At 43.1% G+C, this 26,512-nt stretch overlaps 1 protein-coding gene across 8 annotated transcripts; it reads left to right on the forward strand.

Annotated features, from left to right (window-relative positions):
• Positions 1-294: 294 nt before the first annotated feature.
• On the forward strand, positions 295-26,282 carry LOC110503870 (clustered mitochondria protein homolog). Of its 8 annotated transcripts, none has more exons than XM_021582434.3 (27): positions 295-723; positions 8,289-8,479; positions 8,757-8,928; positions 9,326-9,469; positions 11,157-11,296; positions 11,842-11,996; positions 12,241-12,366; positions 14,023-14,170; positions 14,286-14,378; positions 14,618-15,052; positions 15,292-15,551; positions 15,835-16,361; positions 16,872-16,973; positions 17,212-17,312; positions 18,855-19,007; positions 19,208-19,270; positions 19,451-19,692; positions 19,842-19,926; positions 20,131-20,284; positions 20,667-20,806; positions 20,916-20,996; positions 21,086-21,211; positions 21,397-21,518; positions 21,653-21,746; positions 21,897-22,031; positions 22,217-22,290; positions 22,449-26,282. In XM_021582434.3, exons 1-27 carry the CDS (start codon positions 600-602, stop codon positions 22,588-22,590), a joined length of 4,329 nt encoding a protein of 1,442 aa, XP_021438109.1. In that variant the 5' UTR covers positions 295-599; the 3' UTR covers positions 22,591-26,282. The 8 variants fall into 8 exon arrangements, with proteins under 8 accessions (XP_021438109.1, XP_021438111.1, XP_021438110.1 ...); XM_021582436.3 differs by having other exon boundaries at positions 350-723; positions 15,835-16,277; XM_021582435.3 differs by having other exon boundaries at positions 355-723; positions 11,157-11,284.
• The last annotated feature ends 230 nt before the right edge of the window (positions 26,283-26,512 follow it).

Genomic DNA, 26,512 nt, shown 5'->3' on the forward strand with positions numbered 1-26,512 from the left:
TATACATCTGTATATTTCCGTTAGGGAACAACTACTCTGTGTGTGCGTGTGCAATAACTCAATTTACCTTTGCACTCCTTCTAAAAAGTATTTGTTTACAACTTTTGCAAAGGATAAAGTTTACAAAACATAGTCCATACTGTTCATAGCATATTCTAGTTTTGGGAACAGAAAACTGTATTGAGATCCAATGTTTAATTGATGAGAAAATTTGCAAAATGTGGGCCAAAATCCATCTCTTCACCTCTTCTCCCATTGCCCACCAGTAGGCTTCCTCTCACTACCATATTTGGTAGTGAGTAAAAACGCAAACCGGATGCTTCACATTTATACATCCAGTGAAATATCTGTCTCATTCTTCTATCTGTGTTTTGGGGTGGTGGGAAAGAACGCAAAGAGGTCAGGAGGAGGAGAAACCACGTGTGATTGCCATGTTCAGCGTTGACTGTCCTTCCTCTGTAGACTTGTTTTTGTAAGATCGTACCCTCTGCGTGTAGCTGGCTAGCCCATTAGCTAAATAAGGAGCATTTAACAGATTCACATAGCAATTTTGAACAACGGATTTTTGTTGCCACCTTTGACTAACTAGCTGCCAAATAATGGTGAGCAAGACTGATGACATCCCGGCGTCAGTACCCAACTGTAATGTTAACACAGTTGATCTTGTAGGAGAGACGCCAGACCGCAAAGAGACTTCCAAGGCACCACACAAGGACCCTTGTGGTAAGCAACTAGCTAACGTTACGTATTTATCAAGTTTGATAGACTATCCTGCGAAATGTTAAAGCGGTATCGGAATGCTGGGTAACTAACGTTAACTAGCCTAGCAACGGCATCGGTTGTAAGTTATGAAAGTGTGCACATAGTAATGTTAGCAAGCTAACTGCACAGATGTAACTTAGTCATCTCATCTGTCACTGAGTTGATTAGTCTGCTAACTAGCTGGAAATGCAGCAATGGGCCTCAGCATTCAAAACAGTTTTCTATAACCAAGATGAGTCAATTCTCAATTAAACGATGACAGCTAGCTACACCAGCCATTTTAGGCTTGTTTGAGCTGTTGAACTAGCTACCGTTAGTTGTGTTGGCTAAACTAACGTTAGCATGTCGCTAAGTGGTTAGCTCTGGCTATATCACGAGGGTTTGGCTAACAATCAAATAACTTAAGTATTTAGATAATGAGAGCATTGTTGACAGGTGAGCTGTTCGGCTAGCAAGTTAGCTCATTAGCTGTATGTCAAACAAAGACACAACCCTTGTTGTGTGGCTGACTTGATGTAGCTAGTTAAAGTTAGCTAGCTTAGAAATAGTTAACTAGCCAGGCTTGGCTAGCTAGTAGCAACGCAGCCAGCGGCGATGCTGGCTTGTTGTAGAAAAATGGTTGATATAAATGTGATTCTAGAAATAGTCGTAAGTGTATCCAGTATCTTAACAGTGTCGTGCGAGCACCTGACGCACATGGGACCACAGCTGCTATGTACCTGCCTGAAAGAAAGAATGGACTGAAGGTCACCTTCAGTGGAACTGCACATTAAGAGAACAGAGGGGTTCTAATCGATGTGAAGTAATTTCACACGCCGTTTTCTATTAATAGAAACGTATTTGTTTCACATTGTCCATCAAATGCATGCTATTGTTGTGACCTAGTAATATCGAAGTGACCAGATCACCAATGTCTCCGTTAGTTGGCGTGATACCTCCCCGGCCTCCCTCCCGTTCAGAACCAGAGGTTAGCTGTTCCTCGACCGGGAAGCGGAAGCTGGCCCTTTGAGAATAGTAATGGCGCATGCACGGTGAGAGAAGGTTGTACTTGAGACATTCTGAGTCATATAGCCGGTAAGTGTCGTTTAAACAAACCGATAATCGTTGTTCGCCACCGATCGCATCATTTAAAGTATTGATGGTCGAGACTAGAGGTCGACCGATTATGATTTTTCAACGCCGATACCGATTATTGGAGGACCAAAAAATGCCGATACATGTATTTGTAATAATGACAATTACAACAATACTGAATGAACAATTATTTTAACTTAATACATCAATAAAATAAATTTAGCCTCAAATAAATAATGAAACATGTATTTGTAATAATGACAATTACAACAATACTGAATGAACACTTATTTTAACTTAATATAATACATCAATAAAATAAATTTAGCCTCAAATAAATAATGAAACATGTATTTGTAATAATGACAATTACAACAATACTGAATGAACACTTATTTTAACTTAATATAATACATCAATAAAATCAATTTAGCCTCAAATAAATAATGAAACATGTTCAATTTGGTTTAAATATTGCAAAAACAAAGTGTTAGAGAAGAAAGTAGAAGTGCAATATTTGCCATGTAAGAAAGCTAATGTTTAAGTTCCTTGCTCAGAACATGATAACATATGAAAGCTGGTGGTTCCTTTTAACATGAGTCTTCAATATTCCCAGGTAAGAAGTTTTTGTAGTTATTATAGAACTATTTCTCTCTATACCATTTGTATTTCATTAACCTTTGACTATTGGATGTTCTTATAGGCACTTTAGTATTGCCAGTATAGCTTCTGTCCCTCTCCTCGCTCCTCCCTGGGCTCGAACCAGGAACACAACAACAACAGCCTCCCTCGAAGGAGCGTTACCCATGCAGAGTAAGGGGAACAACTACTCCAAGTCTCAGAGCAAGTGACGTTTGAAACACTATTAGAGCGCGCCCCGCTAACTAGCTAGCCATTTCACATCGGTTACACAAACCTAATCTCGGGAGTTGATAGGCTTGAAGTCATAAACAGCGCAATGCTTGACGCACAACGAAGAGCTGCTGGCAAAACGCACGAAAGTGCTGTTTGAATGAATGCTTACGAGCCTGCTGCTGCCTACCACCGCTCAGACTGCTCTATCAAATCATAGACATTATAACATAATAACACACAGAAATTTGAGCCTTCGGTCATTAATATGGTCGAATCCGGAAACTATCATCTCGAAAACAAGACGTTTATTCTTTCAGTGAAATACGCAACCGTTCCATATTTTATCTAAGGGGTGGTATCCGTTAGTCTAAATATTCCTGTTACATTGCACAACCTTCAATGTTATGTCATAATTACGTACAATTCTGGCACATTAGGCGGCCCAAACTGTTGCATATACATTGACTCTGCTTGCAATGAACGCAAGAGAAGTGACACAATTTCACCTGGTTAATATTGCCTGCTAACCTGGATTTCTTTTAGCTAAATATGCAGGTGTATTGATTTTAAGAAAGGCATTGATGTTTATGGTTATGGAGCAACGATACGCACCGCATCAATTATATGCAACGCATATATCAACTATATCAACTATATCAACTATGTGTAGTTAACTAGTGATTATGATTGATTGTTTTTTTTTATAAGATAAGTTTAATGCTAGCTAGCAACTTACCTTGGCTTCTACTGCATTCGTGTAACAGGCAGGCTCCTCGTGGAGTACAATGGTGGTGAGAGCGTTGGACTAGTTTTTTTTTTATTGAACCTTTTATTTAACTAGGCAAGTCAGTTAAGAACAAATTCTTATTTTCAATGACGGCTTAGGAACAGTGGGTTAACTGCCTGTTCAGGGGCAGAACGACAGAATTGTACCTTGTCAGCTTGGGGGTTTGAACTTGCAACCTTCCGGTTACTAGTCCAACGCTCTAACCACTAGGCTACCCTGCCGCCCCCAACTGTAAGGTTGCAAGTTTGAATCCCACGAGCTGACAAGGTGAAAATCTGTTGTTCTGCCCCTGAACGAGGCAGTTAACCCACCGTTCCTAGGCTGTCATTGAAAATAAGTATGTGTTCTTAACTGACTTGCCTAGTTAAATAAAGGTGTTTAAAAATACCTATTTTCGATTGTTATGAAAACTTGAAATCGGCCCTAATTAATCGACCATTCAGATGAATTGGTCGACCTCTAGTCGAGACAGTCACATGACGTACTACTGGTATAGGTTTGGTGAATGTATGGCCACTGTTGAAATTACACAACCGTAGGCAGCTTTCACGACAATGCCACAGCTTTCAGTGTCACATTTGACAGGACCTTGAGTTGCATGCATGTGTTGGCACGACTATAACTTTACACACACTATAGTTAGTTCAGTTGTCAAACTTAGATAGGTCTAACTTGGATAGGTCTCATCATTGTCACAATTATTGAGCGACCACTGTACTTGCGTCTGTAGAGATTTTCATTGATCGTAGGGACTCATTTTGTCCCAGCCAATGACTGACATGTGTATTAACATATAATTTGTATCAGAATTACAACTCTTTATTCCAGCTATTTGTAGGTATGTTGTGTTTAATCAATTATTTGCATTTGTTAATGCAGATAATTATTTTGAGACCTAAACAACACTTATGTACCAATCAGTATTTGTTGGACGATGAAGCATCTTTTTAATTGGCTAGCCTACACCTAGACTAGAGCCTTGTATGTGCAGCACATCGGCTATCATGCTTTCTTCAAGTGAATATAAGTTCATGTTGATGGACAAAGTGTTTGTTCATCATAGAGCTTTTGTCTGTTGGCAACGTCTGTCAGCTATTGACAAGATTCATTCACAACTCCATAGGTAAAAAATGATCATTACCAACAAAATCATCATTTACCCCTAAACCACTTCCTATTCTTATCAACACTTCAAGATACTATCACCTCCCTGATCAGCTTTCTAATGCAACTCACCTCTCATTTAATAGAAGCCTGCTGGACTGGATAAATGCATCAGGCCTAATTTAGAGCCTGTTGGCTAACTACCAAGACACTGAGCTGTGTATCCTGCAGTACTTACAGTATTGTGGCAGACAGCACATGGCAGACTGATGGGGGTTGAGGGGGTATGTTAGTGATTGTAACCAAAGAGGCTTAAATGCTCCTCAAGTGTCAAGAGGTGGTCTTTATAGTCTTCTTGTCACTGCCCAGACTCTCCACACCCTCCCTTCTAGCCCCATGTCATCTCTTGTAAAGTTTTACTAACCTCAGGCCTTCGTAATCACAACACAGAGAGGTATACTACAAAGCAGGATCAAATGAGTTAGCCAGCTAACTTTGATAAGCAACCCAAAATGACTGATTTGCTTGTTCATGAAATATTGTTGTTGTTGACCATGCCCGTTTCAAGATGATCTTTCTCAAAAATATAAAGTTATATCAGAATATTTAGGAAGGTTAGCTGGCTAAATCTTTGATCCTGCTTTGTAGTACACCCCTCAGGTCTGAGGTCATATAAAACAACCCATTCTAAAACACATCAACATGCTTCAGACAGAGGAGCAATTTGACTGGTTATGAGAACTCCCTGCTAAGATGTATGCATGACTCTTCAGGAAAGCTTTCCCTCCCTGATCTCTATCAATGTATCAAAATAAGGTTTGCCATCTTGTGGTGTAATAAATCTATCTATGTTGGGCTTTGTAAAAAAATAAATACAAATAAAGCCCTTGCTCTGTGTTCCCCCCCCCAATGTTCTCTGTTCGATTTCTTGTTGCCCTGAGCCCATGGTCTGTAGGCCCGCCATGTCAAGTGGATGGTGAATTAATTCATCTTTAGTCGAAGCAAGAAACACGGTCAGTCTGTGGTAAACCTTGATCAGAGATATGACAGCAGACGGGGCAGCAGACGGGGCAGTTTGGAGACTAGTGGTTTAATCTCTGGATTAGTTGGCCTAGTGGTGGTCTTTCGCAATTTTGATTGAACAAGAATGTTAGTAGTGATCAAGACATTCACACCTCGAGGAAATTATTAAATTATTGTTGATCTCTTGTAGCTCCTTTCTATTATATGTTGATCTCTTGGAGCTCCTTTCTATTATATGTTGATCTCTTGGAGCTCCTTTCTATTATATGTTGATCTCTTGGAGCTCCTTTCTATTATTTGCCTGATTCATCTCCTTCGTCTTCCTTCCCATGCTATCAGGGACCTAACTCTGTGTTTTTGTCCAACTGGTTTAACTGAATGCTGGTCAGACTGGAGGTCTTCTGCAGAATAATGCCAGTATGGCAGTTTGCAGATTTTGATTTCCCTTCCTTCCATATCTTCATTCCCTAATAGACTGCAGCTCTGAAGGGTTTGGCTCTTTGGCAAAAGGTTGTAGTGATAATGGTAATTTGTTGCTGCCCTCTTCATATGTGAATTGTGACCAACAACATGAATCTCTCCTGTCTACACTACACACAGTGACATGAAGGCTCAACCTCAACAAGTTTAGTTTGGCTAAAAGTTGAGTTATGCAGAAGGTTGTGTAATATTGGACCCTATTCCCTATCACCTCACCCCCTCGTGCTCTGTTCTGCTGCTGTAGGGCCAAGTGGGTCTGTTTTGCAATTATTAGGCTACATGATTGCTTCAGCTTTCATAATGCTGTATAGCACTTCGTACTCTTGGTACTGGCTCTTTTGTACTCTTGCCTTCTCAGTGCAGATTGGATATCATTGGCAGCCAGCATTCATATACACTATTATTTGCAGGCATTTCCACTACCTTCTCAATTTTAATTGAGAAACTAAAACGGTTTACATTTTCATTAAATTACAAGTTACAAAAACAGTCAAGCTGAGCTAAAAACTGAATCTTGAATAAAGCGGAGGGCCGTGTATGACCGAAAGTATTCCCACTGTGTGTTTGTGACCACTCTAAGAAAATGCAATAGCTGGGCCATTGATGGAAGAATGAATGGAGTGATGAAGAGTGACTTGGATCAGGGCCGAAGTAGGACACCCAAGGGGAGAGACGGAGTAACTGATGTAACCTTATCAAATCTGTCTGCTTCTACAACAAGGCAGGAGGAGCAGTCACTGGAGACACAGGTCACTGAACCTGTTCCTAAAAAACAGTTGATCCCTTCCTTCACCTCCCTTCTGACCTACAGAAACATTATCCCTTGGCTCCTATTGTATGTTCAAGTCTTTTCTCCTTGCTCTTTTTTAGAAGTCTGTCTTCTCTCGTAGCGTTGACCAGTTATTGGCCAAGGCTGTTGTGTTTGGTTTTCAGAGCATGACAAGTCTCTTTCTTTCTCGCTCCCTCATTCCCTCCCCCCTCTATTTCTATCCCCCTCTCTATTTCTATCCCCCTCTCTATTTTTTTTTCAAAATTTATCTTGCCTGCTCTCTCTTTTACTGTAGATTTCCCCCTACCGCCATGCCAGCTGTTTACCCTCCCCCAACCACCCCCTCTACATGTTATCCCTGACACTGCGTTACCCTTGACGTTGAACAAGGGCGCGCTGGTTGCAGTTGTCTGGGAGAGAGAACAGCCCTTCCACAGGCCCCACTAGCTGATATTTATGTATGTAGCCTTTCCTCTTGGCAACCCAACCCACACCATTCAAATGAGTTTGACAATATTATTTTGGCTACTTTTTTTATGATAGAAAAAAATGTTTAACAGCACCTTCTTGCCCTTTGCTGTTGTCTGTGCCCAATAATGTTTGTACCATGTTGTCCTGCTGCCATGTGGTGTTGCTACCATGTTGTGTTGCTGCCTTGCTATGTTGTTGTCTTAGGTCACTCTTTATGTAGTGTTGCGTTCTCTCTTGTCGTGATGTGTTTTTTGTCCTATATTTTAACTTTTTATTTTTAATCCCAGCCCCCGTCCCCGCAGGAGGTCTTTTGGTAGGCCGTCGTTGTAAATAAGAATTTGTTATTAACTGACTTGCCTAGTTAAATATAAAAATAAAGCTGTGGTAAATAGGAAACACCACTGCTACAGCTAGAGGCGTTTTCCACAGTTACAAGGCCTTGTGCCAGTGAGGCCCCTAAGGAGGTTGAGATGGAGAGTAGATGGATACATACACAAGGATGAGGGGAGGAGTTGTGTGGTTGGCTCTATTTTCCTTTCACACTTTATAGTAAAGTTCCTTGTTGTGGACCTTGGTAGTCTGGTGCCCTATGTGGAGAAGGCCAAAGGCACCAGGCAAACCACTAGCTTTTGTGTTCTGTACAATAATCTGAGTGATGGTTGAGAGAAGCAGACCATGGTAACCTGTATACCTCTGCCCCACAAAGCTGGAGATCTTGTTTTCTGTGCTAATTGGATCCTATTGTTCTCCTTGGATCCTATAAGTCGCCAACTTGGCACTGTAGACAATGCCCTTCCGGAGTAATCTAATCTGGCAACATGCACTACTTTGTTTGCTAACTGTAGTCTTATTATCCTTATTAATTTAGATATGTGTCACTCTGCCATGGCAACGCCTTCTCTACCCATCTGTCCAATCAGATAACAAGCTATGTTGAACGTCTCTCCTTCTGTTCAATCACAGGGCACAGTGTAGACACAGTGGTGATGAATGGGGGTGGGGCCCACAATCCTTCGGAGGAGGAGTCCAAGCAGGATGGGGCTGGTGACACAGACGGTGGGGAGGATTCTAATGAACAGGAAGTGATTGTGATTCAGGATACAGGTTTCACTGTGAAGATCCAGGCACCCGGGACGGAGCCTTTTGACCTCCAGGTACAGTACATACTTAGACAGCCCAACTGCCGGTCCCAATTTGCTCACTACCCCTTGACCCGCCTAATCCTTTGACGTCTACAGATCTGTAAGGTGTAAGCAATATAGTGGAAGCTCCACCAGCACACTGTTTATACCTATCCAGAGGCTTCAGATCTGCAAACATTGAAGGGTTAGGGACAAGGTGTACAAGTAGGGACCAAATTGTGACCAGCTGTACAACCATACACTGTCAGTCTCTATTGCTATAAGATGTTAATTCCGCCCGCTCCCGCAGGTTTCACCCCAGGAGATGGTGCAGGAGATTCACCAGGTGTTGATGGACCGTGAGGACACCTGCCATCGTACCTGTTTCTCCCTGCAGCTGGACAGCAACGTGCTGGATAACTTTGCTGAGCTGAAATCCATCGAGGGCCTGCAGGAGGGCTCCCTGCTCAAAGTAGTGGAAGGTAGGACTTGGTGTTTTTGGTATGTTCTAAAGTCAACCCCTAGTCCTAGACTTTATTGATCTTAAAGCCTAAGGATTGTTTAGGTGTAAGATCTACTCCTAGTTCCCTTCCTAGAGTGTTTCCTCGACTGTAGACCAGGCGTGGGCAACTCCAGTCCTCGGGGGCCTGGTTGGTGTCACACTTTCCCCCCATCCTTAGCAAACACACCTGATTTAAACTAATTGCATTTTTAACTGAAGATCATGATTAGTTGATAATTGGAGTCAGGTGTGTTAGCTGAGGCAAAAGTGTGACACCAATCAGGCCCCCGAGGACTGGAGTTGACCAGGCCTGCTGAAGACTGTCCCTAGATTGCCTCAATAATAATGAAATGGCTATCCTCTCTGTCTCTCTCCAGAGCCCTACACAGTGCGCGAGGCCCGTATCCACGTGCGTCACATCAGAGACCTGCTGAAAGGCCTGGACCCGTCTGATGCCTACAACGGCGTGGACTGCAACTCCCTCTCCTTCCTCAGCGTCTTCACTGACGGGGACCTGGGAGGTGTGTGTGTTTGCGTACCCATTTGTTTATTTGCGTGTGTGTTTGGGTGGGTCTGTCAGTGAGAATTGGGGTGTGATATTTCAGTCAGTATTCTGAGGTATCCAGCCACCTTTGTACTACATATTAATGTGTATGTACAGTGGGGCAAAAAAGTATTTAGTCAGCCACCAATTGTGCAAGTTCTCCCACTTAAAAAGAAGAGGCCTGTAATTTTCATCATAGGTACACTTCAACTATGACAGACAAAATGAGAAAAGAAAATCCAGAAAATCACATTGTAGGATTTTAAATGAATTTATTTGCAAATTATGGTGGAAAATAAGTATTTGGTCACCTACAAACAAGCAAGATCTCTGGCTCTCACAGACCTGTAACTTCTTCTTTAAGAGGTTCCTCTGTCCTCCACTCGTTACCTGTATTAATGGCACCTGTTTGAACTTGTTATCAGTATAAAAGACACCTGTCCACAACCTCAAACAGTCACACTCCACTATGGCCAAGACCAAAGAAGTGTCAAAGGACACCAGAAACAAAATTGTAGACCTGCACCAGGCTGGGAAGACTGAATCTGCAATAGGTAAGCAGCTTGATTTGAAGAAATCAACTGTGGGAGCAATTATTAGGAAATGGAAGACATACAAGACCACTGATAATCTCCCTTGATCTGGGGCTCCACGCAAGACCTCACCCCGTGGGGTCAAAATGATCACAAGAACGGTGAGCAAAAATCCCAGAACCACACGGGGGGACCTAGTGAATGACCTGCAGAGAGCTGGGACCAAAGTAACAAAGCCTACCATCAGTAACACACTACGCCGCCAGGGACTCAAATCCTGCAGTGCCAGACGTGTCCCCCTGCTTAAGCCAGTACATGTCCAGGCTCGTTTGAAGTTTGCTAGAGAGCATTTGGATGATCCAGAAGAAGATTGGGAGAATGCCATATGGTCAGAAAAAACTCAACTCGTTGTGTTTGGAGGACAAAGAATGCTGAGTTGCATCCAAAGAACACCATACCTACTGTGAAGCATGGGGGTGGAAACATCATGCTTTGGGGCTGTTTTTCTGCAAAGGGACCAGGACGACTGATCCGTGCAAAGGAAAGAATGAATGGGGCCATGTATCGTGAGATTTTGAGTGAAAACGTCCTTCCATCAGCAAGGGCATTGAAGATGAAACGTGGCTGGGTCTTTCAGCACGACAATGATCCCAAACACACCGCCCGGGCAACGAAGGAGTGGCTTCGTAAGAAGCATTTCAAGGTCCTGGAGTGGCCTAGCCAGTCTCCAGATCTCAACCCCATAGAAAATCTTTGGAGGGAGTTGAAAGTCCGTGTTGCCCAGCAACAGCCCCAAAACTTCACTGCTCTAGAGGAGATCTGCATGGAGGAATGGGCCAAAATACCAGCAACAGTGTGTGAACCTTGTGAAGACTTACAGAAAAATGACCTTGCAAATAAATTCATTAAAAATCCTACAATGTGATTTTCTTTCTCATTTTGTCTGTCATAGTTGAAGTGTACCTATGGTGAAAATTACAGGCCTCATCTTTTTAAGTGGGAGAACTTGCACAATTGATGACTGACTAAATACTTTTTTCCCCCACTGTATGTGTCCTCGGCAGCAGGCTATAAAACATATTTGGTCAAGATGCGTTAGTCTGACCTGTGACCTTATCGTCTCCTCTGTAGACAGTGGTAAGCGGAAGAAGAAGGGCAGTGAGCTGGAACAGATAGACTGTACTCCTCCAGAACACATCCTGCCTGGCAGTAAAGAACGCCCCCTGCTGCCTCTCCAGCCACAGAACAAGGACTGGAAGGTAATAATGACGGTAATTATGGTGATTTTAGCAAACACTTTTATCCAAAGCGACATACAGTTTGTAGTGACACATATTTCATATTTGTGGCCCATGCAGGAATCAAAACCCACACACCTGGTGTTGTCAGCAAGCTAATCATGATCATTCTAATGCCTTTTCATTTACATAGATTCATGTTTATCTCTGACATTGTCTGACAGTTAAAAAAGTCACATTCTTCAAGGAGTTTGTCCATTTGTAGTTACTGGTTTGCACTCCAACCTTTTGATCTGCTTGTATGAGCCATTTTTAAAATGTTATAGCTGACAGTGATTTGCCAGACTTACTCAAGCCTGGCACTAGTACACTATTTCTAGAATTAGTAAACATGGTTGAAAAATCAAGGGTAAGATTAGTTAAGTGACTGAAACCAGCATACATCAGCTGGCTGGGTCGTATTATATCCTTACCACCATAAAGTGCAGATGAAGTAATCAGTCTATGGCCCTTTTCCAGTATCCACAAGTCATAAGTCACATTCCAATGTCCATATCTGATTCCGCCTCTCTCTGTAGCCCATGCAGTGCCTGAAGGTCCTGACTATGAGTGGCTGGAACCCCCCTCCTGGCAACAGGAAAATGCATGGTGATCTCATGTACCTGTATATGGTGACTGTTGAGGAGAGACACATCAGTATCACCGCCTCTACACGTGGCTTCTACCTCAACCAGTGAGTCTGGCTTTCCCTTTCTCTCATTAGAATTACCGCATACTGTTTTCATGCTACTGAACCAAGCCAAGCTGTATGTATTGTGTTGGGATGATTACGCATCCACCAGCTGCTGGAACTGTACTGGAAAGTTTGAAAGGAAACTATCAGAGCCAGCATGGTTAGGTTTGGCTAGATGGTGTGAAAAAGTTTACTATCTAAGGGCGAAAGTTGACCATAATGAGCGATGACCGTTGTGTTCCAGGTCGACCACCTACACCTTCAACCCCAAGCCAGCTAACCCCAGCTTCCTCAGCCACTCGTTGGTTGAGCTGCTGAGCCAGATAAGCCCTGCCTTCAAGAAGAACTTCACTGCCCTGCAGAAGAAAAGGTAAGTAGTCTACACTATCTACAATGCACTGTGCTTTTTATTAGTTCTGTGTAATGGGGGGGAAAACATAATTACTAATAATTGTATGCTTATCAGAATTTTACACTACCGTTCAAAGGTTTGGGGTCACTTAGAAATGTCCTTGTTTTTGAAAGAAAAGCAAAAAAATGTAATAACATAAAATTGATCAGAAATACAGTGTAGACATTGTTAATGTTGTAAATTACTATTGTAGCTGGGAATGGCAGATTTTTTAATGGAATATCTACATTATCAGCAACCATCTCCTGTGTACCAATGGCACATTGTGTTAGCTAATCCAAGTTTATAATGTTAAAAGGCTAATTGATCATTAGAAAACCCTTTTGTGATTATGTTAACACAGCTGAAAACTGTAGTGCTAATTAAAGAAGCAATAAAACTGACCTTTAGACTAGTTGAGTATCTGGGGCATCAGCATTTGTGGGTTCGATTACAAGCTCAAAAGGGCCAGAAACAAATAACTTTCTTCTGAAACTTGTCAGTCTATTCTTGTTCTGAGAAATGAAGGCTATTCCATCTGAGAAATTTCCAAGAAACTGAAGATCTCGTATTACTCCCTTCACAGAACAGGGCAAACTGGCGCTAACCAGAATAGAAAGAGGAGTGGGAGGCCCCGGTGCACAACTGCAAGAGGAGAGTACATTAGTGTCTAGTTTGAGAAACAGACGCCTCACAAGTCCTCAACTGACAGCTTCAATAAATGGTACCTGCAAAACACCAGTCTCAACAGTGAAGAGTGAATAGGTGACTCCAGGATGCTGGCCTTCAAGGCAGAGTTGCAAAGAAAAAGCCATCTGACTGGTCAATAAAATAGTAAGATGGGCAAAAGAACAGACACTGGACAGAGGAAGATTGGGGGAAAAAGTGTTATGGACAGACAAATCTAAGTTTGAGGTGCTCAGATCACAAAGAAGAACATTTGTGAGACGCAGAAAAAATGAAAAGATGCTGGAGGAGTGCTTGACGCCATCTGTCATGGTGGAGGCAATGTGATGGCCTGGGGGGGCTTTGGTGGACGGTGCTTTATTGGAGCAAATTTCCTCCTACAACACGACAATGACACAAAGCACAGCTCCAAACTATGCAATAACTATTTAGGGAAGAGGCAGTCAGCTGGTATTCTCTCTCTATAATGGAGTGGCCAGCACAGTCACCAGATCTCAACCCTATTGAGCTGTTGTGGGAGCAGCTTGACCGTAGGGGTACGTAAGAAGTGCCCATCAAGCCAATCCAACTTGTGGGAGGTGCTTCAGGAAGCATGGGGTGAAATCTCTTCAGATTACCTCAACAAATTAACAACTAGAAGGACAAAGGTGTGCAAGGCTGTAATTGCTGCAAATTGAAGAACACAGCTATTATTTCAATTAAAAATCATTATTTATAACCTTGTCAACGTCTTGACTATACTTTCTATTCATTTTGCAACTCATTTCATGTATGTTTTCATGGAAAACAAAGACATTTCTATTTGACCCAAAACTTTTAAACGGTAGTGTATATATATTTTTTCAGAGCTAACAATATTAGACAGCCATGGTTGTTTTTCTTGATAATTCTGGTAATTACTTCTGAGGAATACTCCCACTGGCTAATTTGGTTTCTGATTGGCTGCAGGGTTCAGCGGCATCCGTTTGAGAGGATAGCCACACCCTTCCAGGTGTACAGTTGGACTGCCCCCCAGGTGGACCACACCATGGACTGTGTCAGAGCTGAGGACGCTTACACTTCCCGTCTGGGCTACGAGGAACACATACCTGGACAGGTACACACACTTCCCGTCTGGGCTACGAGGAACACATATCTGGACAGGTACACACACACACCTATAATACTCTGTTTTGGTTTCGTGTAACATTGCGTCTCTGTTATTTATTCAGACACGAGACTGGAATGAGGAGCTGCAGACGACCAGAGAGCTGGCCCGGAAGAACCTGCCTGATCGCCTGCTGAGAGAGAGGGCCATCTTCAAGGTGAGCCAGCCTACAGCAGTAGTTGAAGCTAAACTTCTTTCCCGTCTTCTGTCTCCTGCACTCTGGCCCTCTTATTTGCTTTTGCTAGTGAGCTTTGGTCATCAATTCTCCTCCTTGAAACACCCTCCTTTCAGCTCCGTTTCTCTGTTTCCGTCTATATCTTGTAGGGTGCAAACTATTACGCTGCTTTCCATCCTCTACATCCTTACACGTTCACTCTCTAACCCTCCTCGCTCCAGGTCCACAGTGACTTTGCGGCTGCTGCCACTCGCGGTTCCATGGCGGTGATTGACGGCAACGTGATGGCCATCAATCCTGGCGAGGAGACGCGTATGCAGATGTTCATCTGGAACAACATCTTCTTCTCCCTGGGCTTTGACGTCCGTGACCACTACCGCGAGCTGGGCGGGGACGCTGCCGCGCACGCTGCTCCCACCAACGACCTCAACGGTGTCCGGGCTTACGGGGCCGTAGACGTGGAGGGGCTGTACACCTTGGGGACAGTGGTGGTGGATTATCGTGGTTACCGTGTCACGGCCCAGTCGATCATCCCTGGTATTCTGGAGAGAGAGCAGGAGCAGAGCGTTATCTACGGGTCTATCGACTTTGGGAAGACAGTGGTGTCTCACGGGAAGTACCTGGAGCTTCTGGAGAGGACCAGTCGACCACTCAAGGTGAAGATATCATGAGGATAATGCCAGTTTCATGCTTTATTTTTAAGTCTGCTAATTGTTTGGGATTGACTTTATTTGTCACTACAAAGTAAGCAAACTTCAATATCTTTTGTTGAACTGTTTTTCTGTCACTGCACCGGCCTACAGACATTCAACGTTTATCACTGCCATGCCACAAACCTGCCATACTGTGGTTATCACATTCTCTCTGTCATAATGACTGACTCTCCCACCCCCAGGTCCAGAGACACAATGTACTGAATGAGAAGGATGAGTCCATGGAGCTGTGTTCCTCTGTTGAGTGTAAGGGCATAATCGGCAACGATGGACGCCACTACATCTTGGACCTTCTGAGGACCTTCCCCCCCGACCTGAACTTCCTGCCTGTGGAAGGGGAGGAGCTTTCCCCTGAGAGTGTGAGAGAGGGTTTCCCACGCCAGCACCGCCACCGTCTGGCCTGCCTCCGTCAGGAGCTCATCGAGGCCTTCGTTGAGCACAGGTACCGTAGAGCGCTTTAGGGAGGTGTTTTAATTGTGTGTGTGTGCTGTGGGAATAGCATGGAGACTCTACCTTTCACATTTACATACCTGTGTTGTAGTGATTAGCTATGGGCTTCCTTGGTGGTTTGTGTGCTTTAGATAGGGTACTGGTTACATCCCTCAAGATGGTCATCAGATGATATTTTTAGTGTATGATTGGGTCTGTGCAGATTTGAATGCTCACGTAACTGACTATGTCCTACCCCCTCAGGGATAATAAAGATTCTGTACTCTACTCCTCAGATACCTCCTCTTCATGAAGATGGCAGCGCTTCAGCTTATGCAGCAGAAAGCCAACAAGGAAAGCAAGCTAGCCACCCTGACAGAGAATAGCAGCCCCGGGGCAGCCGTTCCAGCCCTGCCCTCCACAGAGACCCCCGATGCCTCGGCCGAGTCCTCAGAAACTTCCACAGAAACCCTCACTGACGCCAACTCAGACGCAGTCCATACGGAGACCACCTCCACCTCTGATGCCCCTCAGCCAGCAGCAACAGAAGCCACCACCACAGAAGCAGCCCCCAAGACAGAGCCAATGACAGAAACAGACAGTTCAGCTACAACAACCACTAATGCCTCCCAGGCAACCCCTATAGAGGATAATGTGGTTCCCACGGTGACCACCAATGGGTCGTTGGTGCCCTTTGCCACAGCAATTCAGAACGGGGAGTGCGAGAGCCCTCTGGAGGGTAAGGCTGAGGATATTATCCCTGGCTTAGCCCAGGCCAAAGAGCTGGCTGAGTCTTTAGCCGCGGAAGACGGATCCGGCATCGGTACGTCCAAACCGTTGCTGGGTAGAGAGAGGCTGGGGAAACCCAGTCGGTGGGAAAATGCATTTAAAGAAGAGGGCTCTTTTAATTTCACTAAGACATGCATTTAGAAGTGTGTGTGTGGTTCTGTATGTTGCCATCTTCATGAAGAGGTGTCTAAAAGGGCTTAATGCTGGTGTCTTAGTTGCATCTCTCCACCTGGATATTTGTCCCTGTCTAGTTCTTAGCCTCCTAAGTGAGCATGGACCCCAGTAAAATCACTTGCAGTGTGGGATATAGCAATCCAATAACCACAGATCTCTCCGTTTTGATTTCTCATTGGCTAGTGTGACAATTAATCAAAGGGTTTGTGACTCAGAGTCAATTTGAGGAAAGATGATAGTGATTTTTGGGGAACTTACACCATATAATTTTGATTTGTTGCCCAGGTAACTTGTTATATTGATATTCATTCAACTTCTCTCTCTTCCTCCCCTGATCTCTCTAACCCCACCCTGACCTGTTTCCATCAAGACCCTAAAAGCCGAGAGGTGGTCCTCAACGCCTGCAAGGCCGTGGGTTCCATCAGCAACACCTCCTTCGACATCCGCTTCAACCCAGACATCTTCTCTCCAGGTAGGAACTGTCACTTTATGGTGGTGGATGATGGGAAATGTAGCGCTTTTAGGAGAAGTTTGCTGTGGCAGCTGGCTCTGCTGAACAGTACCAATTGTTGATAATTTTTTGGTATCAATTGCTGTTACCTCCAAAGCACTTCACAGGAATGACCTTATTTTCACATTCATGAAACTAGAGCGTAATAAAAGACTATTGCACCCCCTCCCCCCAAAGAATTCTGATGTCTCTCCCACAGGAGTGCGTTTCCCTGAGGACAGTGCGGATGACATTCAGAAACAGAAGCAGCTGTTGAAGGATGCTGGAGCCTTCATGGTGTCCTGTCAGATTCCGTCTCTGGTAAGTTTCAGGGCAGCAACATCATACCAAGCACAAGCAGTCATTACCTTCACTATATTACAACATAGTCAGCCATACAATTGGGTTTAATTATTTATTTACTAAATACCTAACTAATTACACAGAATTACACATTTAAATCATAACTTAATTACGTCATAAAGGAAAACGTCCCTAGCGGGCGGAACAGATATGACAGCTGGTTACACAAAAGAAAAGGGGCTGGGTTTGAGTGAAAGAGCGAGAAGACTGAGGAACAAAGGGCGAAGCTGTGCTATCGTAAATACAGTATCTTATTCATTCTAAATTACCGCCCATTTGGAAAAGGAAAATGCAATAAATATTTACTCTGAGCTGCGCTTCAGTAGGTTGGTGGTAGATGGAAGGCCGTGTTGACCAACCGAGTCCTTTGTCCTTTGAAGGTTGTCGATTGGATACGTTGTAGTAACGTCGTTGTGCGATAGACGGGATACTCTGTCTGTTCCTTCCTAACCCTCGTTTGCAGCGGCTGTTGCTAACTCAACGGCTAGGAGGTATCACTTCTGTAGTGAATAAGAGTTCAAAGTTCATACCATTCGCAACCAAAGCTCACACTGATGTTGGCTTCGTTCTGTAGTTATTATCTGAACCATTCTGACATCGGACCGTCGTCCTCACGTCCTCGGAACAGGAGGTTATATTGTCGTCAAGGGCTTTAATAGGAAGGGAGAGGAGGGTGTATTTGAAAAGTTTTATAGCCCATGTCCCTTCACAGGGGCAGGCCACTGATAGGGCTTTGCTCAATCTTATGAAAACCCAATTCTCACATTTTAGAAGCTCAAATCACATTTCATCCCATCACGAATAATTTCATATTCAAACATTTTAAATTGAACAACAATTCCATGTGAATCCGATAACTCTGATGTGTAGACTTCCACTGTAGAGTTTGTCATCTTATCATTGATGAGAATGTCTCCGGTGACAACCGAACTGACATCATATTCATTAAGTACCACCACATTATGTTCAATTGGTCGGCTTACCAGAATATAGTTAATTTCCCCCCACCTTCTGATGTTCCCGGAATCTCTGTTAACCAAGGGGTTTGCAAATGTAACATCAGTAGGGTAGAGAGAGGAAAAAGGGGGAAAGAGGTATTTATGACTGTCATAAACCCAACCCCAGGCCAACGTCATGACAGCTGTTTGTGTCTTAATGACTGTTACACAGGTGCATGTTCATTAATTGTTCATGGTTCATTGAACAAGCATGGGAAACAGTGTTTAAACCCTTTACAATGATGATCTGTGAAATTGAAATTATTTGGATTTTTATCTTTGAAAGACCGAGTCCTGAAAAAGGGACGTTTCTTTTTTTTGCTGAGTTTATTTGCTTACATCACTATCACTAGCCTTTGTTTGTCTAGCTATTTGTGGGTGAGTGGGTTGGTGTGTTTGTTTTGGTTATTTGTATTTTGTTGTGGGGGTGTGGTAATTTTTAATTTCTTACATTGTATGTGGAAATTTATTTTTATTTAACTTTTAACTTTTTTCACTCCAGGTAAAAGACTGTCTGGACCACAGTGCTCTGCCCATGGATGGAGCCACGCTGACTGAGGCGCTGCACCAGAGGGGCATCAACGTGCGTTACCTAGGCAACGTACTGGCGTTCGTGGACCAGACCCCAGCCAAGGCACAGCTGGAGCACTTCTATGTAATCCTGACCTCCATTCGATCTTGAAGACTGACTGAGGAGAATTATAATGAAGGGCAATGATAACATGATGCTAATAATGCTAACCTTCTATACTGTTCTGTTGTTTCTACTGCAGACATTGCAGAACAGAGTGCAGGATAATAATCTGCATTCAGCTTGTTTCCTTTTTATTAAATTGTTTTGTATGTGTTCTGTAGAGAATAGGTATCAGCGAGTTAATCACCAGATGTGCGAAACATATCTTCAAGACATACCTCCAGGTGAGCGCTATTTTTCGAGCAATGATTGTTGTAGAATATGATGTAGAATTATGATCACACAGATCTTTGCTATTTTGCACCACGGAATTGTCACCCCTACTTGCTTATCATAGAATGTATTTGTCTCCCTTTGAAATTGATTAAATATGAGAACAATAGACTATGTACTCCGTCTCCCAGGGTGTTGAGTTGTCGGCCCTCTCCGCCGCTGTCAGCCACTTCCTCAACTGCTTCCTGTCCTCTTTTGATGCCGTGGCACACTTGCCTGCCGACGAGCTCGTGTCGCGCCGCAAGAACCGTAAGCGCCGTAACCGCGTCCCGGGGGGAGGGGACAACACTGCGTGGGCCAGCCTGACACCCAGCGAGCTGTGGAAGAACATCGTCTCTGAGGCCCAGAGCTACTACCACTTCACCCTGCACTGGTGGGTGAGAATTAGGATTGATTTTGGCACAATAGTAGGCTTGACGTTAGCACATTATGCTAACAAGCTACCTCTTCAGCCTGCACTGGGTGAGTGTGCTTGGGTTAAAGTTGGTGTATGTTTTCCTAAAAACATGCATCTTTCTACAGCGAGAATGCCGACCAGGTAGTGGAGAAATACGGCCTTCAGAAGATCACCCTGCTCAGAGAAATCTCCATCAAAGCTGGCATCCAGGTAACTGCCATCAACTTATTTAGACTAGGTGCAATGTTCAACATATTGTATACATCTGTCCAATACCTTCAGATCTACAGAAATGCCTAGGGAGTAGGGGCCAGGGTTCAAATTGTAATTCAAAATGTATTTTAAGGATGTCACGTTTTTAACCCTCTCCCTTCTAACACTCTTCCTGTGTCTTCTACCTCCCTGCGTTTCTAGATCCTGATAAAGGAGTATAACTTTGACAGTCGCCACAAGCCTGCCTTCACAGAGGAGGACATCCTTAACATCTTCCCTGTGGTGAAGCACGTCAACCCCAAGGCCTCCGATGCCTTCCACTTCTTCCAGAGTGGACAGGCCAAGGTCCAGCAAGGTGAGGCTAGCATGAGGCTACTAGACCTCAATCAGCATACAGCACTACTTACACTTATAATGCAACTCACATGCATGTGCACACACACCTGCTACAGGTCCAGCGTGGTGAGGTGGGTACCAGTCCTGCTAGGCGGGGTCAGCATGGTTCCTCCTAGGGCTAGAGACAGATCTGTAAATTAAACTCTACTCACACATGCAACACACACACACACACAGGAAAGTTGAGAAATGTTTCCTTCCTCCCCATACAAACCATGCAGATACATTCAGTGTCATGCAACTTACATTCAGTGTCCTCTCTGAACCCATTCACATTACTTTCTGTTGCGCTGTACAACGATTGTGGAAGCCTGACTTGTCAACAAGGTCTCTGTGTGCAGGTTACCTGAAGGAGGGCTGTGAGTTGATCAACGAGGCTCTGAACCTGTTCAACAACGTGTACGGGGCCATGCACGTAGAGATCTGTGCCTGCCTGCGTCTGCTGGCTCGCCTCAACTACATCATGGGAGACCACCATGAGGTGTGCTGCTCTCGACATTATAAACACATTTTGATATTCCTCTCACGCATGACAACAAATGGCCACAGCAATTCCAATGACGCAGTCCTGACTGGTCTTCTGTCTACAGGCTCTCAGTAACCAACAGAAGGCTGTCTTGATGAGTGAGAGGGTACTGGGCGTCGAGCACCCCAACACTATCCAGGAATATGTACGTATCCAGGAAAATGTATTTTTTTTTTTTTGAAGACAGGTTGTGTTTACTGTTTCTAAATGCCTCTGGTTGCTTTCTCTCCCCAGATGCACTTGGCTCTGTACTGCTTTGCCAACGGTCAGCTGTCCACTGCTCTGAAGCTGCTGTACCGTGCTCGCTACCTCATGCTTATGGTGTGTGGGGAGGACCACCCCGAAATGGCGCTTCTAGATGTGAGTGGACCACAGTATTTAATTTATTTTATTTTGACTGAAACCATCCTGTGGGTGTTTGTCACAATGTTAACTCTGAAGTTATCTACCATTTTTGTGTAACCCTTTGAGGTGTGTTTGTGACCTTTATTAAATCAGTTCTCCTTACACCTGTTCTCCCTGTTGTCCCGGGTCTCCTCCTGTAGAGTAACATTGGCCTGGTGCTGCATGGAGTAATGGAGTACGACCTGTCTCTGAGGTTCCTGGAGAACGCCTTGGCCATCAACTCCAAATACCATGGACCCCGCTCCCTCAAAGTAGCCCTCAGGTAACTAACTACTAGGAAGAGTCATTTATTGAGTGACTGAACATAAATTTTGGTATTATAACTGATTTGCTGTTCTATACTCTAATTTGTATTATCTTCAGTTGATTTAATACAAATCCAATGCTCTTCTGCAGTCATCATCTGGTTGCGAGGGTTTACGAGAGCAAGGCAGAGTTCCGCTCTGCGCTCCAGCAGGAAAAGGAGGGCTACACCATCTACAAAAACCAGGTTACAGCTACAGTACACAACGCTCTACACGTCCTCTCATCGGAAGTGGCTTAAGAACATTTGCTGAAATAAGAATATGTGCTAGATTACCAACAACTGATAATAGTTTAAGGTCTCTTTCTCACTTTCTTCCCCTCTATCCCCTCTCAGGTGGGAGAGGCCCACGAGAAGACTAAAGAGAGCTCAGAGTATCTGAAGTACCTCACACAGCAGGCTGTGGCTCTGCAGAGAACCATGAACGAGATCTACAAGAACGGCTCCAACGCCAGCATCATGCCACTCAAGGTACGTGGCTTAGGGCCTAGCTATATTTTCATATGGGTTTTTATCTGTAAGACAAAATGAAAGGGCCTTGTATTGTCCCCAGATGATAGCATACTTGCGTCTGTAGATTATGCTTTCAAATGTATTGTGGGTGTTAGATTCATAGTACAGTGTGTAATTTTGTTGGGTTCCACCACTTTTTCCAGTTCACAGCTCCCAGTATGGCCAGTGTTCTAGAGCAGCTCAATATCATCAACGGCATCATCTTTATACCCCTCAGGTAAAGTGAAGTAGCACCTTATTTTTTACAGTTTGCTTTGAAAATAGAAACCTGTCAGGACCCAGTACTGACCCCTGTGGAATTCCATCTCTTAAAAATGTAAATGTGTCAGCGCTCAACATTAACCCTTGTGGTATCCTAACCCATTCACTCTGCAGCCAAAAGGACTTGGAGAACCTGAAGGCGGAGGTTCAGCGGCGGCAGCAGCTTCAGGAGTCAGGGAAGAGCGTGGAGGATCTCACTGTGGACGGTCCACTAGAGCTGGAGGACAAAATACCCATGGACGTTAACGTTGATTAACGTCAAACCCTCCACACCACATTACTTTCTGCAAGGGAGAGGACGTGATACAACTGCTATCTTCTTGAATGAGCATGTGGACCCGAGAACTGAGCTGTCTAAAAATCGACAATGAAAACAAAAGGGGTGAGGGGCAGACAAAGAGAAACATCTATGTATACAGTAGGTATAGAGTTTATAAGAGGAACTTCAAGGAGTAACAGAGCAGGAGTTAGTATATACAGGCGTAGGAGAATACAGAATCCATGTTAACATGTTCAGTCTGAAAGCCTACAGCCTCAAGAGCTTTGGTAAAGAAGCAGAACGAATGTAAACTTGATATCTGCTGCTGTGTGTGTGTGTGAGAGAAGGCGACCAAGGACGACCATGACATTGTATTACCAGAGCCTTATCCACTGTTCATCCCACTCCACATCAACCAACTGTTCTGCCTACCCAAGGACCACTTTTTACCCAACACCTCCAAAACTCCTGAAAAAGCCACTGAGGCAACTACGGCTTCCAACTACGGCTTTCATCATGGCCCCATGTTGCCTCAAATAACATCTGACACCCTGTCCCAGAACTCAGGGGATTCTTTTTTTTTGTTTTTTTACTGTGTGCTAGGTGAGATTAAAGTCACTAAAATTGAGAGATTTCTCTGTTTTGGGCCACAAAATGTAAACTCCCTTCTCTTGCGTTTAGTCTTGTTAAACCTCCCCACCAATCACCCATTTGCTCTTGAGTGTACCCTATGGTCAGTCAAAATTGTATTTGTATTTCATGGTTTTATCATGAGTTGCTGCTGTGTCTGTTGGTTCTATCACAGAAAAACAGACGGTGACGCATGTATGCTCTCCAATCAATCTTTTGATTGTTACACCTTTTTTTTTAGTAAAAATGTATCTTTTTGTAAAAGCAAAATGGAAACGAGGGAGACGCCATTTTTAGCTCTGTCAATTATCCATTAATTTAAAGGTAAAGTCAGCGATATGATGTAGGTGCACAAAGTAAACGGCGTAGTGGATCAATTTCCGCAACAACCTAGAGTGAAGCACAAGGCTAAACTCTCACCCACTGTTTTAGTCCCGTACCTACCACACTCGAACAGTTTGAAGCGAACCCATGCACATGCGCTGATACTGTGGGAGCAAAGTCAAACGCCTCGCTCATTGAATTATCTGCGGTGTTGCTCGTGGCAACATCATTTCGCTGTTTACCTTTAAGCCATGTCCTGTTTTTATAGAAAAATGAGTGGAAAAGATGTATAAATAAATCTGTCTATGGGGTTTAGACAGGTATTTGATCAATGTTGATGGAAATACAGATATGAAACGTACAACTATGGCTTGAGCAGTAGACCTATATAGATGTGTCCAGTCTTCTATTTTTCCACTTTGAAAGAATATGTGCATGTATGTTTTTGTTTCTTTGTGTTTGTGTAGTCCGAGAGAAGGAATCGGATATGGCCATGAGGAATTTGACACTTGCAGCTTCGTAGTATAATGACTTGGTTGGGTAAGCCACAACTTTCCAAATGTTTTATTTTTATATGCAATGGCTGTGTTTACACAGGAAGACAAATTCAGATATTTTGTCCAATTATTGGCAAAAGGCCTGATTTGGTCTAAAGACCAATTAGTGGCAAAAAGATCAGAATTGGGCTGCCCGTGTAAACAAAGCCATAGTAAAACCATGGGATGGCTAATGCAAACTTCCATTCTCATGTAACATTCTTGGCCAGCAATGTTGTAAATCTGCTCATATGAAGTGAGTATGAGAAACATATAGTGAGTATATGAGAAACGTATATGAGAAACTCCTTGTTTCAAAATAGTAAACTGTTTCCATTGTTTGGTAAACCCATTCAACAAGTTGACAGTAATTCGGCAACAGCAGGCGATGTATGAACAAAGTTTCCTCGTCAGTATTGAGTGCACTTTCCAGTGCTGTCTGTCTGAATACATACACATACAGCACCACCAAAAGTGGGTTGAGAAGGGCTTCTTCAATATACCAAAGAAGACTGATCAAGGTGTGTGTTTTGTGGGCGCTTGTGTACGACCCTCCCTTGCAAATGTCTTTCTAAAAATTGTTGCGGTGTCTAAATGTATGTGATTAAAGCAATAGAAACTATGCTGGAACTGATCCTTTTGAAGTGCTGCACTTGTGTGGCTGCACAAACTGCTGTCATTGTAAGTAAAAGGCTGTCACCAAGAGAGGGGACAGAGCAGTTACAGTAATGAATCTCTTGATTATTATGCTCCTAAAAAGCTGGAACAATAGAATGTTGTATGATTTGTGCCTATTTATGCTTTTCAAAACGTTTTAAAATGTTTTTCTGGTTTCTTTTAATTTTTGCTCATGTTTTTCAAAGGAATATCATTGGTTTCCTTTTTGAAATATGTGTATCTGCATTTCCTTCTCAGGTTCAACTTCCTCTATGAATGTCAGTCCTGTCTTGCATTACACTTAGTAGCCATGGGGTGGTGCTCTAGAGTACTTCAGAAACAAATGAGAAGGCTTTATTCGTGTGAAATAATTTTGTCCCATACGATGTTAACAAGCATATCTCAATGCTAGTGTGTAACTAACTAACTGTTCCATATGCTTCTCATTCACTGGACGTTGAGGAAAGGAAAAAAAGTATGATGGAATTGTGACGATAGTTTTCAGACTATTGCTTGATGAACATTTAAATTGTTGACACCTTTACAAAAGACTATAAGATTCTGGCCATTTCTGATAGAAGAAACTTATTTAGAGTGATCAAAAATACTTTTGTCTGCCTCGAGACATCACTTTTTTTTTTCATGGATCATAATCATGCTACTTCAATTTAATCACAAAGGCACTAATTATTGTTGGAGTTCAGCTGCAATTCTGTTCTAATTGCGTCATAATATACCTCTTGATACATTCAAGTAATTGCATGAGAAACTGATTTGACTGTTCTTTAGATGTTCAACATTTGGAGACATTCAGAATATAAAGGATATCCATCCATACAAACCAAAGGGTTTACATAACATGAAGAAATATGTAATTTCAATGCTCTGGAAATGAATAATTGTAATATTGACAAAATTATACATTATCTTCAGCTTTGATAAAATTAACTGGAGGTCTGTCACTCCCTACTGAATTAATCTCATTTTAAACCTCTTCAAATGTCTCCCAGCACTTAACTGATGTCGCACATATGATACTGCTATTCTGTACATTTACACATCCATTTCATGTTCTCTCCAATTTGATACAAAAATGTGTATTTTCCAGAGATAGCACATCGAATCACCTAAGTAGCACACAAGAAACCACCAATCGAGCCATCTCTTTACTATGTAGAAAAATAGAAGGCTCTGACCATCAACATTTCATAGATGCACTGACACTGAGCGGGGTTGTCTCTGCCCTCTCGTCTAGTGGGGAGAAAAATAGATCCTATGGGGCAAAGACAGTGCAAATATGGTCTCTATCACCTCAGTGTAGCTGGCTGTCTAACTCAACGAGGGTTTGTCAGTTTGATGTTTCATTCTTCTATTTTCTCTCTTACCTTGAACTGATGAAATTTCTTTTGCACATTTCTAGTGTTAAAGTCTACTTCCCTGGCTGTGTGGTACCTGTCTGTTGCTCTTTACAAAATAACAATCTAATTATTTTTGGTCGTGAGTATGCTTTTGTATTAAAATGAATAAAGAACTAGCAAATAACAATTGGCTTGGATTTTTAATAACTACTCATGTACATTGAGATCTAATCAAACTTTTTTGAAATGATTCCAAGCTATCTGACTTATATAACCTTAATTAAACTAGGCAAGTCAGTTAAGAACAAAATCTTATTTACATTGATGACCTACCACAGCCAACCCCTAATCTGGACGACGCTGGGCCAATTGTGCGCTGTCCTATGGGACTCCCAATCACGGCTGGTTGTGATA

This window comes from Oncorhynchus mykiss, chromosome 24 (assembly GCF_057628025.1).
Source record: "Oncorhynchus mykiss isolate SJ-2025 chromosome 24, ASM5762802v1, whole genome shotgun sequence".
NCBI classification, from domain to species: domain Eukaryota; kingdom Metazoa; phylum Chordata; class Actinopteri; order Salmoniformes; family Salmonidae; genus Oncorhynchus; species Oncorhynchus mykiss.

What these genes read in the sequence shown, in the direction of transcription:
- LOC110503870 (XM_021582434.3), top strand. Translation starts at nt 600, where the DNA reads ATGGTGAGCAAGACTGATGACATCCCGGCGTCAGTACCCAACTGTAAT. An exon ending in ACTGCCCTGCAGAAGAAAAG is followed by an intron (nt 12,367 to 14,022) that starts GTAAGTAGTCTA and finishes GATTGGCTGCAG; the next exon opens with GGTTCAGCGGCATCCGTTTG. An exon ending in ACACCATCTACAAAAACCAG is followed by an intron (nt 21,747 to 21,896) that starts GTTACAGCTACA and finishes ATCCCCTCTCAG; the next exon opens with GTGGGAGAGGCCCACGAGAA.